This window comes from Hippocampus bargibanti, linkage group LG03 (genome assembly GCF_051943395.1).
Source record: "Hippocampus bargibanti isolate YZ-2025 linkage group LG03, ASM5194339v1, whole genome shotgun sequence".
Lineage (NCBI taxonomy): Eukaryota > Metazoa > Chordata > Actinopteri > Syngnathiformes > Syngnathidae > Hippocampus > Hippocampus bargibanti.
The window spans coordinates 12317073-12329992 of NC_142736.1; the positions used below are offsets into that span (position 1 = coordinate 12317073).

Consider the following 12920-nt stretch of genomic DNA (forward strand, 5'->3'; position numbering starts at 1 on the left):
AAAAGATATCACTCTACAAGTGGTTGAATAAAGCAGATTGTGCACAAATTCTGGGAGGGACTCAAATGACTTCATCAAAAGCATATGAAGGGGAAGGAATTAAGGAAAGATGATCATTTGAAAGGGCATGTGTGTGTGTGTGTGTGTGTGTGTGTGTGTGTGTGTGTGTGTGTGTGTGTGTGTGTGTGTGTGTGTGTGTGTGTGTGTGTGTGTGCGCGTGTTTACAAGGGCAAACTATTTTTCCACGACGCGAGTGCTCACGAGTTGCACTGGAGTACAGGCATGATGCACTAGGACGGGGTGTGGGGGGGGGGGGGGTGTTCCCTCAGAGTAATGAGAGGCAGCAGGAAGCATCCCCGCTTATTATGGAAAGGTGCTGCGGCTAAGTGAGTTATTGCTGCTGAGTGACGCTTCAAAAGCTTGATCTCTATGACATCATCACACACTGCTTTAAATACATCAGTGAGGTCATTGCAGGGAAAAAATACTAAAAACACAGTATTAATAATGACAGATGACACATGGCACAAAGCCTGCTGATTGATGGGAGTGCAAGTAATTCACTTGATCAATATTCAGATGTGAGTGAGATGCCTTGGAGCTGAGGAGCCCCTGCTTCGGTTGACAGATGGTGATGAATGGCAGCATTAACACAACACAATACATGGCAGGGGGGGAATGCTTCTCTCACAATGAAGCATAAATATAATTATCAATAAAACATGTAGTGGAGCTCAATGGATAGTGCGGAGAGACATATGTTCTGGCCTTGAGAGGTCAAATGCTTCTTGTGGGGAGCATGGGACCAGTTGAGAGAACTCAAGTCGAAATGATTACATCAAACATTCCCAGTGGCCTAATTTTGAAGAGGGAGACTCGAAAGCAAACCATCATTGAAGGATCTGAAAGCCATTTTCACACAATCAGATATTAAAAATTGGGTTGGTTTGGTTCTGTTGTCTTTGAAATACAGTAAAGTCTCGTTATATCGATATTAAAGGGAGTCCGAAAAAATATCGATATAACCGGGACTATCGATATATCCGACCCTGTTTGCATGTAATTTTCTCCGTGCGTGCATAGAAATAGTATCGATATAACCGGGACTATCGATATATCCGATATCGATATAACGAGACTTTACTGTATTGCTTAAGCAAAACATAATGGCTCGCCTGTTAGCAAACAGCAGGCTATTCATCTCATTATTTTCTTTTTTAGTGCTTCCTTTACACCAGCTCCCATTCTTTTTGTTCTTCTATTTTCTTCTTTTTGCATACTTTGTTGCTGTAAATAGAGAATTTCTCCTTTGTGAGACGAATAAAAGTTTTCTTTATATTATCGTTAAAACCAAACTCTCCTGTGCCGCTAACTGAATATCAATTTGAACTCACCGGGCGGGCCGAGCTGCAAAACGCTACAGCAAATTTGGAATGATCGATTTGCTTTAAGCATGGACTTCATTTTATTTGAAATAATTTAAATCGAAATGAGGTGAAAATAGAAATGTGTATCTGTTATTCCCACTTCTTAAGGGACCAAAAGTAATGGGCCATTGCATTTGGATTGGATTTGCCTTTATTAGTCTCGCAGTGTAGAAATTTACATTTCACAGCAGCAAAGTTATGAAAGGAATGAAAGTAGAAAAACAAATTACATGAGCTGCTGAAAAGGCAGCCACTCTCGCGGCGTCGTCTTCCAGTCAAACGAAGAAAAATAACCCTAAATAACAAATAACATGACAACACAAAGACACAGAGTCATTCATTCTGAAGCACTTTCTGTACCCTCTTTGTTACACAAAGCAGTTCCACATGAAAGAGGAGAGGATAAAAGTGTCTCTTCACCAGTGGATCAGGGATATCATGGTGGAATGTGCACGTCGACTACAAGCTAAATGTTGAAAGCATTGACGAAGAGACTGTCTCACATCACCTGTCCCACATAAATCAGCTTCAATTCCAAGCTGCGATAGTTCCACATACGCATCAGCGCTCCTTCTTATCGCGAGCTCCTCAAGCCATGTAGCTAAAGAGTTTGATGTTTCTCTTTATTTGTAAGTAGGTTCGTTGTCAGATCTCCCAGGCAGGTGACACGCAGAGCTTGATCGCGGCGTGGAGTTGAGCAAGTCGCGCTGTGATGTCCGTGCCTTTGCAGGTCTTTTTGAGTCTGTGAGTCCGAGATGATTCTGCCCAATCTCTTTGTCCCGCGACAGCTCCTTTTATACCATTTTCAAGCGTGTGCTATGCGTCAGGGCGAGACGCACCTCAAGGAGATCAAGGAATTGAAAGACATGAAAGGGTTGAAAGGCGCACTTCAAAATCATACACACGTGTGACACCACATATCCATCCAGCCGCAGACTGTCCAACAGCACCGACCTTCCGCTGAACAAAGCGGGGCTGTGAAGATGTTGCCCATTACAGGCGCAAAAAAGCACGATGGCCAGCTATACAGCAATGACAGTCGAATGGCACCGACATTCCTCCCATTCAAAAACAGTACTGGCATATTAATGCTGCCGAAAAGGTGCAACCGCTCAGCACAGTCTCCTCCTTGATAAATGTCGTGGTAAAAAATGCTGAAAAACAATCCGTATCAGTTCCACACGACACACAACAACACAAAGTGACAAAAAAAAACACAAAACAATACAAAAACAAAAAAAAAAAGCAAGGCTCATGAGAGCACTTGCTGACGGCTGCCTACTCGGGCGCCATCTTGGACTCCTTACATATGGACATATGAACAATCATCAGAATCAGATAGCCTTTAATGGTCCCACAATGGGGAAAATTGCATTCCACAGCGGCAATTTGAAAGGGGGTTGGGGGGGGGGTGAAAAGATAAAAACAAGATATTCTAAGCATAATAAAAAATGTCAGAAGACTGAGGTGTATACTGTAACAGTGCAAAAATGTTTCATAAAAACTGTACATAGTGCAAGTACAGTGCCACTGTGGCTGCTGGACTACTTTTCCACCCCCCCTTTCCCTGGTGCATACGTGGTTTGCGATTGAGTGGATACTTTTTTGGGGCCAAAAAAGACCCCACCACAGGCTAGTGCTAAGCCGAAGAGGACACAAAAGAAAATGACGGTCGAGCAGAAGAAGGAGATCATCGAAAAACACGAACGAGTTGTGCGTTTGTGTGACTTATCATCGTACCATTCCTGTACGACTGAGAGCTTACACAGACGTTTTGTGTGACTTAGCGTCCCAGTACGCTAAATCGACCTTTGCTACATGTGGATAAGGGTGTTTCTGTGTCCTCTATGCACCGGCAATAGAAGAGGTTGAAAAACTTCTGCTGATTTGGATTAACGAAAAGCAGCTCGCAGGGGACAGTGTGAGTGAGGGTATTACTACCAAGAAAGCACGGCAACTTCACTCGGATATCATCAAGAGGCCATTACATCAATGACCATCGCAAAGGTAAATAAAACGACTATTATACAGTACAGTTTATTTCTTTAATTACAATCCAATAGCACATTTATGATACATAAAATAAGGTATATTTTGTGTAGTTTTAAGGCTTATTTAGTAGAAAATTATGTTTTATGGGGACATGTAAACCGATTATTCTCATTTTTCATGGTTTCCTATGGGAAATTAATGTTTGGAAGACACACTTTTCACCTTACACAAACTTTCTGGGAACCAATTAAGTTCGTAAGATGAGGTATCACTGTACCTTCCAATTAAAGCTGAAAGTCCGCTGTTAATTTCATTTGCTTATTTCATTGCAAATCCATTGGAGTGGTGTTTCATGCCAAAAACGTGAGAATTGTAACAATGTCCTGGCATTTACTGACCTGAATGTATCTTCCACAGTCACATGGTTTAGTTTGCTTTTGACCAACTCTTCAAACATTCCAACGATGGCGAGAATAAGGCGAGCAATATAATCAATATAAGTCTTTGACCCTGTTTGCTGAATCACTCTGCCTGGGTCAAATGACATCGTGGAAAGGTGTATTAACTCGTGGCGTCACTGGAGCTATTCATATTCATTCAAGAGCGTAATTTTCAACCACCAGAGTGTAATTCACCGCAGTGTGTTTTGTGTGTGTGTGTGTGCATGTGTGTGTGTGAGAGAGAGAGAGAGAGAGACAAACTGGGACTGGAGGTAATGAAGCAGATCATAATTGATGACTCATATGTTCAACAAAGATAAAAGCACTCAGAAACTAAACAGTCAAAGGGATACAATTGTATTTATATGAAATTGTGACTCCTGCACATGAACATTATTCTTTGGGAAGGCAACTGTTTTTCTTTTGACTCTGCCATGTGAGCGTGTTCAAGCGCAGGAAAGCATTCATCACCGCACAAACGTTGCTTATTGAATGCAACATAGTGTTCTTGTGATCACTTGTTGGCCGTGTGCCAGCCAAATACATCTTTTCACCCCCCCCCCCCCCCCCCCCACACACACACACAGCCCGAGGCTTGTTATCAAGCCACAGTTCTGCTTGGACATTTGTCATTTCCTGTCGATGTCATTGTGATGATAAAGGGTGATACGGACGCATGCAGACGGTACCGGGCCTCCGCATACAGACACGTTTGTGTGCTGTGTCTGGCTGGCGGGTTCACCTGTGAGCTCTTGGCTGTAAAATCACTCTGCCTTGCTGGCTTTGGCCCCTGAACGACAGAGGCAGCCAAAGGACTTCTGCAGCTGTCAGCAGCTGACATGCAGAACAAATTACCATCCGCATCTCCATAAATTAACTCGGAGTTGATACAAATATATGTGCCGCCTCTGTATAATTTTCTCAAACTTTTTTTAATCTTTTATAAGAGTCTAGCGAACTCCATCCTCCTCTGTTCCTCAATGACAAGAAAAAAGTAAAGACAGAAGTTAATTGGAGGCAATTAACTTCAAAAAAAGCATTTTGTTTCATCAACTTTGCAAGCAACTAATCTGCTTCGACGCCCCCGTGCCCCCCCAAAAAAAGACTTCATTAGCAATGACAGCCAGAATTAGCCATTTTTTGAAATCTTTATATATATATTTTTAAACCTCTGTAAATTGTCAAATCCATAATAAGCCCACCGCACTTGAGTGGTGCACCTTTCGATCAATTCATGAACTGTTGAGCATTTAGGTTGAAGAGCTCACAGTTTTGAGAAGACTTGCTACACACGAATGAGGAACTCCACTCCCGAAAGTTTGACAAGGTTACAATACAAAATAATTGATCGTGCGCTGCTATTTTTAGGGACGACAAGATTATTTTTCACTTTGTTGCCATTCTCGAATTTATATGGGAATTGAAAAGTGTGACATGGAGCACCGTTCCCGAGTTTGTTTGGATTTAGTTTTTTTCTTGCGAGGGGGCAATGATTTCCCTTCCACGAATTTCCCTTCCATGTTAGCACTTTGTTACAGCTTTAGCTGTTGTTAAGGCGCTATATGACTCGATATGTATTGTATTGTATTTTGTACAGCCACTCCCATTTCAAGCTCATATAATTTTTGACGAAAGAAAAGAGTCTAAGGTTTCTAACGCCGTATTAAATGTTTATGTAGTGCTAAAACTCAATATTCAGTGGGTCCTGCAATTTGAGTGAAAATGACAAAAACCCTGGCACTGGGGTGGACATATTTTTGCACATGGTCTGGCAGTGAATGAGTTAACAAAGTACAGTTGATTTCTGGCTGCGCTCTGAGCCAAGTATCAGCAGATTCTGCTCTGATCTACCCGAGTATGTTTGTGTGTAATACAAAAGACTGAAAAGTGGGTTTCAGGAAGATTATTGGAAAGCGCTTGATCCATAAAGGATAAAAGTGTTCATCTGGCTACTTATTTAATATTTGAAACCATCAAGTGATCCTTTACCACACAAATACTGCAGTCCAATTTCATAATCAAATGTCAAACCATCCCTCCATTTTCAACACTGGTAATCCTGAACAGGTTCGCAGGGAGTGGCCGGAAGGCAGATTACACCCTAAACTGGTCGCCAGTCAGTCACTGTGCATAAATAGACACAAACAACCATTCACACCCACATTGTCACTGAGTGGGAACCGATCCCATGCCGTCTGTGCAGGACAAATTCAGGTCTGAATAGGTTGCGATCAAAGCGGTCGGTCACTGCGGGTGAAGGGGAGGAGCAAGACTCCATTTCTCTTTGTAGAGAGTAAAGGTGACGCTTCCAGCCACATTCACACACACACACACACACACACACACACACACACACACACACAAAACCTCGCATCAACATGCTCATTAGCTCAGTTCATCTACATGCAGAGACGAAGTACTCAGAAGTAAGAGGGACAAATGTTATCTTGTGCAGACATTGTGGATGAGTATAGTGCCGTCACAACGGTACTGCAAGACAATAGCTTCACAGTCTTGGCAATAATGAAGCGCCTCAGTCCAATGTTGGAGCATTGTAGCAAATATGATTGTGCACATTGGGTAGGCGACACGACATGACCAGACTGACAAAACATGGATCTGAACAAGCAGCTGTCGGAACATAAACGCCAACACAACACTGTCAAATAAGTTGAAGGCGCCCATCTTGAATGTGTGTTGCCCTTTGCACTCTGATCCCTGTGGCTTCTTCGTATTTCCTTCTGACTGTACCCCTCCCCAAACACACACACGAGCACATCCTCACACACAAACACAGATGGTCTTCATGGCACTGAGGAGACCCTGACTCCCTCCCTTCTCCTCATACGCTCTGGCCCAGCGCCTCTATAATTAATGGAGTGGGCCCTGCACAGGGTCTTTGGCAGCAAATCAAGGAAATGTGCATTATAAACAAAGAACTAAAAATGTAGAATTATGATCTGTATGGCATATACATTTTGTGTGTGTGTGTGTGTGTGTGTGTGTGTGTGTGTGTGTGTGTGTGTGTGTGTGTGTGTGTGTGTGTGTGTGTGTGTGTTTTCATCATTGACACTTTTTTCCAATGTTTTAACGGTGCACCTAAGTAAGTGTAAAGCCTTCACATGTGGGAACAGATTGGCTGCAGCTCACCTACAACCCCAATAAGGAAAAAGAAATGCACTTTGAGAAATGCATGGATGCGTAAATGCTGATTTTACAGCCATGTTAGTTAACACGAAAATGTCAAGTAAAATGATATAACTGAGTTGGTACTCAAAGGAGCTCTTAAGAAGAAGCTCTCAAGTTGAAGGGCCCTCGTATATTACAACTTGGAATGCGGCGTTTCTTGGGAGGAAAATGGCCGAGCCAAATATTGAGGTCACACAACACCTCACAGAATCTCCGTTTGGTGTGCTTCAAAGGGTTGATTCATTTCCTGTGACATAACATGAAGTATTATAACAACAGATAAGGCCACTCATCATCTAAACTGTCTGGTTTCAGCAAAATTTTCTGTACCGCTTATTTCTCATTAGGGTCGCGGGGGGTGTTGGAGCCTATCTCAGCTGTCTTCGGGCATGAGGCGGGGGACACCCTGAATTGGTTGCCAGCCAATCGCAGGGCACACAAAGACGTCAAACAGTGACTCTCACACTCACACCTAGGGACAATTTGGAGTGATCAATCTGCCTGCCATGCATGTTTTTGGAGTGTGGGAGGAAACCGGAGGACCTGGAGAAAACCCACACGGGTCCGGGGAGAACATGCAAGCTCCACACAGGGAGGCCGGACCGGGACGCGAACCTCTGCACTGTGAAGCCAGTGTCCTAACCACTCGACTACCGGGCCGCCCCTGTTAAGACCGTTAAAAATAAATACGTAAAATAAATAAATAAAAATACCATTAAAAAGAATTCCAAGATGGCACTCAAGTAAGCAGCCGTCAGCAAATGCTCTCATGAGCCTTGCTGTTTTTATTGTTTTTGTGTTTTCTTTTGTCACTTTAAGTTGTTGTGCGTCGTGTGGAAAAGATACGGATTGTTTTTCAGCATTTTTGGCACTCCTCTTTGACATTCATCAAAGAGGAGACTGGACTGAATGGTTAATTGAGAGGAATGTCGGTGCCATTTGACTGTCATCGCTGGACAGCTCTGGGGCCATTGTGCTTTTTTTGTGCCTGTCATGGGCAGCATCTTCACAGTCCCACTTTGTTCAGCGGAAAGGTCGGTGCAGTTGGACAGTCTGTGGCTGGATGGATGCATGGCTTGAGGAGCCCGCGATAATAAGAAAGGAGCGTCAGCGCAGAGCGCCGATGCGTATGTGGAACTGACTTGGAATTGAAGCGGATTGATGTGGGACAGGAGATATGAGACAATCTCTTCGTTAATGGCTGCTACGGCATCGTGTTTGCCTTCAACAGTTAGCTTGTAGTTGATGTGCACATTTCACAATGACGTCCCTGATCCACTGGCGAAAAGGACATTTTGATCCTCTCTTCTTTCATCTAGAACTGCTTCATAAAACAAAGAGGGTGCAGAAAGTGCTTAAGATTGAATGCATGTCTGTGTCTTTTGTGTTGTGTCACATTATTTGTTATTTAGTTTTTTGTTGTTGTTTTGACTTCAAGATGGGGCCGCTAGTGTGGCTGCTTTTACTGCAGCTCCTGTATTTTGTTTTTCAACTCCTTTCTTTCTTTACCTTTTATAACTTTGCTGCTGTGAAATGTAAATTTCTCCACTGCAAGACTAATAAAGCGTAATCCAATCCAAAATTTTGGTGCATTTTTAGGTGTTGATAGTTCAGAACGAGAGCAACTGCTTTTTTCAATTTTCATTGTTCACAAAGTGACACATTTTGCAAACCAAAATAATATAGGCCAACTATATTGTACTCCATTCAGCCTCAGTGGTTCCAATCCTGTGCACAAAAAAAGAAGAAAATAAAGCAATGTGTTGTCATCGCCTCACCACGCACATTTTTTTTCAGGCAGTTGCTATTTTCTGTACTTTTAAGAGTTCTGCATTGGCAGCAATGACAATTCTGAGACGCCGTCACCACAAGTGGCCCTTGCAAATCATTTTTTTTAGTCAAGGAAATTGACATGAAGCACCAAGCAGCACCCCTGCTTCAACAATTGGAACATGTGTGTTTCATCTGGAACTTCTCAAACCGTGTCCAATAAACTGAACATGTTTGGCAAAAAGCTCGAAGACAAGATCATAGCCACCAAAGCTATGTTGTTGTAAATCTGCCATGACTTACAAATCATCCAACAAGATTGCACTGATGTCTTCCATATATTTTTCAAGAAGGCTGATGCGTATGGTATTCATAATGACTGATGACATCATCCATCCATCTATTTATCTATTTATTTTCTGACCCATGTTATTCTCACAAGTGTCATGGAGGATGTTGGAGCCCCAGTCTTTGGGCAGTAGGCATGGTACACCCTGAACCATTTGCCAGCCAATCGCAGGACACGGAGTGACATACAACCACCAGCGCTCACACTCACTCCTCGGGACAGTTTCATGAACCTGCCATTCATGTTTTTGAAATGTGGGAGGAAACCGGAGTACCCAGAGAAAAAGCCATGCAGGCACGGGAGGAACATGCACACTCCACACAGGAAGGCCGGAATTGAACCTTGCACCTGTGCACTGCAAGGTCGGGGTGCAAATTGGTCAACCAAAGGGCTGCCCCTGATGACACGGGAAGTATGTCGCACAGGCATAAATCAATTTCTTATTGACACATCATTCCACGAAAAGCCTCTAAATTTAACGCTTGTTCAATTTCCCAGAAGTGGTCTTCAAAATATTTACCACAAATAATGTTTATCTATCGATGCTGGTGACTTGTCGTGGCTGAATAAAATGTCCAATAGATGGTAAATATCAGTGTGGCGACGTTTTGTGACACTTTGGTTTGGTGGCGTGACTTACGTGGTGGACCCCAAAGATGCAGGCAGGAGGGACGAGTAGGGTGTATTTGACAAATTCTATTGAATAATGTCGGCAGGAAAAAAAATCTCAAACATCAAAGTACTGTATTTAAAATAAAAAGGTCCAAAGTATTAAACAAAACCATGACTAAAACATGACTGAAAACAAAGCAAACCAGAAAAGATGAAACAAACTTGGCAGGAAGGAACAAACAATGACCCGACACTGAATGGTCATGCCAGGAGTCCTTTTAACTCATTCACTGCCAATCAGGAATTTATTCAAGAATAAAATAATAAAATAAAAATAATTTATTCAGGAACAATAACAAAAACCCTGGCACTGGAGTGGACACATTTTTGTACGTCTGGCAGTGAATGAGTTAACTGCCACCGATGAAAATGACCAACACCTGTGCCACTGCAGGTAGGGCCTGACAGTTTGTCACAAACTGACACGTGACAACTTTAGGGTCAACACACGGGTGTGAAATTCAAGGCCCAGGGGCAAAATCTTGCCCGTTGCATCATTTTATTTGGCCCGTGAAAGGAAATTAAACTTGTGAAATTCCATGATGCTTGCTAAAGTCTGAACCAAAATTTCAAATTGTCCGATGTCAACCACAATAACAGTTATTTTTATCTTCAAAAATGAAATCTAGTTATTCATTAATTTGTTGTGTGAAATATATGTAATATATGGAAGGGATTTTACATTCTAATGGCTTCCCTAAAAGTATAACGCCCCGAGAGGAAACCGGAACTACAATGTGGCCCGTGGCAAAAAAATGATTTTGACACCCTTGTTCTAATCTAGACAGGTATGCTTTTTCAAAGTTCAGGTAAACATTGCTGTCCACTTCAAAATCTCCTAAAAATCTAATGTAAAACGTATTGCTTTTACCCACATATCAGGCCGCCTATTATCGTTCAAGACAAGTAAAACAAAGAAAAGAGGGAGAAAAAGATGTACTCACGGAGAAACCTGCCCAGAAAGGGCAAGAGTGTCGGACTCTGGGAGATGTGGTGAGAGCCAGAGCCGCGAAGCTGACGGCCAAGATGAGGCTTCCCAGGACCATCTGAGAGACTCCGAGGGCCAACATGATCCGCGTCCGAGTTCGGTATTCCCTCAGCCGAGAGAGACTGCGGGACAGCGACGCCGGGCTGAGGGAGCCCTGGGCGCCGAAGCCAGCCCGGGGCAACGCGTTCAGCGGCATTGTCCTTAAATTGAGGTGGAACAAATGTCGGGCGAGCAAAAACGAGCCGAATACACGTCACGAGAGAAGAGAAACAAGGGTAGAAAGCAGAAAAGGCGAGAGTGGAGGTCAAAGCCTTGTGTGGTTGTTCTCCATCAATTAAGATGTTCTCCAATTAGCAGTTGAACTGCCGTGAATGGAAGACAAGAAAGAAGACGCGAGTGGAGTGGATACAAAACGTCACGCACGAAATCCAAACGAGGGCTCCAGCAATGTTCTTCCTAGCGCCGGCAAACAATCCATTCCTCGGAAGAAAAGTCACCGACGACGCACCGGATAACCAATCTTGCACCATTGTCACGCCGCCATGCTGATTATGACAGAAACGGCTCGAGCGGATTCGAGACACGGCGTCAAAGGCTCAGCGTGGACACTTCCTGCATCCAGCACGTCGAATTCTATCGTGGAATATCCGCAATTGTTCATCGGCGGCGGGTTTCGGGCGCGCAATTGTTGGAAATGTGCCACAGGGAGCCTGTGCGCATGCAGCAAGGGGAAAACAGGCTGATTTACTACGATGGTGATCGAGGAGGGGTGTTCGGGGGTGGGGTGTCTGTATGCATGCCTGCTGTTGATTTGTGAAAAGGGATTTTAATCCCGGCGAGTGAAGTGGGGGCGCATTTAAAAAAAAAAACTAAGGTAAAGGGTGGCTGAATCCAATGAAATATTTCTTTACGAAGGTATATAAGAGGCGATCCGTACTTCAGTTTGCAGATTTAATGCAGCTCGAATTTTTGTATTGGAATGAATAAAAATTTATATCGTCCGCATAACTACAGTGAAAGAAACACGAGCAAAAATAGTGTGACAGACAGTGGATGAACAAAGTTGCATGAAAGCTGGCGCGTGTGGCCGCCGCTGCTCACACGCAGAAAAAAATATCCTGTGACTGTAAAGTGTCATTGAGAGTTTTGAAATGCGCTTATAAATGAAATGTATTATTATTATCATCATTATTATTAAAGACCTAATAAAAGATACTCGAGTGCATCTGTGCCTGCTGCAAAGTACAACTGGTTTAAGTGGAGGGATGTCAAATCGGATCCAGAAAGCAAAAACCTGCCACAGTTTATCTTAACCCTCCTGTGGTCTTCTGGTCAAAATAACCCCAACTGTAGAAAAATTGAAATTTCGTTTTTATTCCAATTTCCAATGAAGCTGTACAAAAAAACCAAAGATGGTATTCAGGTCAAAATGACCCGTGAGGCAAATCGAATTGAAATTAAGGTCATAACATTTTTTTACACACCGCAGAATGTTTAATTTTTATTTGTCTCAAAACAATTAGTTGTACACATGAACAAGACAGGAGCAGACATAAACCAGACAAGATAGGTGGCATTCTCGCAGACGGCAGAAATGCTTTTGGGTGGATTTCAAGGGATTATAGGGGAGCTGCATATTACAGGACCCCTAATTCTCTGTGTTCTGACGCTGTTGTACATTATGACATAGAAGAGGCTCGAGAACTGATTTTTTTTCCTGATATCCAGCAAGACAACCGATTCAGAAGAGGAAGTGGACAATGTATCAGAAGAAAATGAGGAGGAATATAACCCAGAGTACGATCAATCATCTTCAGGACCCCCATTGTACCTACATTCTACCCGTTTATCACACCAGCAATAGCAACATAATGCTGAGATAACAAATCTGATGGGTTTTCTCAAATATGGAGACAGCAAGAGAAAGAGGGAGGAAACCGACCTTCAGGCCTACTTAGGGCGACTAATTTTAGCAGGTGAGCTGGAGATAGATCAACCTGGCCTGATACAGCCTAAGAAGACCAAGAGGAGGGTGTTACTGGAGAAGCTAGGAAAGACACTTGGAACGCCACTCATTGAAAGAAGAAGCAGTG

At 43.1% G+C, this 12920-nt stretch overlaps 1 protein-coding gene across 1 annotated transcript in view; it reads right to left on the reverse strand.

The window, feature by feature from the left end:
• entrep2 (endosomal transmembrane epsin interactor 2) overlaps positions 1–11540 on the reverse strand; it is a 107733-nt gene extending 96193 nt beyond the window's left edge. The window contains exon 1 of the mRNA XM_088993229.1: positions 10784–11540. Coding sequence (XP_088849355.1) covers positions 10784–11023 — 240 coding nt within the window. The 5' untranslated portion in view covers positions 11024–11540. The remainder of the gene's footprint in view (positions 1–10783) is intronic.
• Between the last annotated feature and the right edge of the window lie 1380 nt (positions 11541–12920).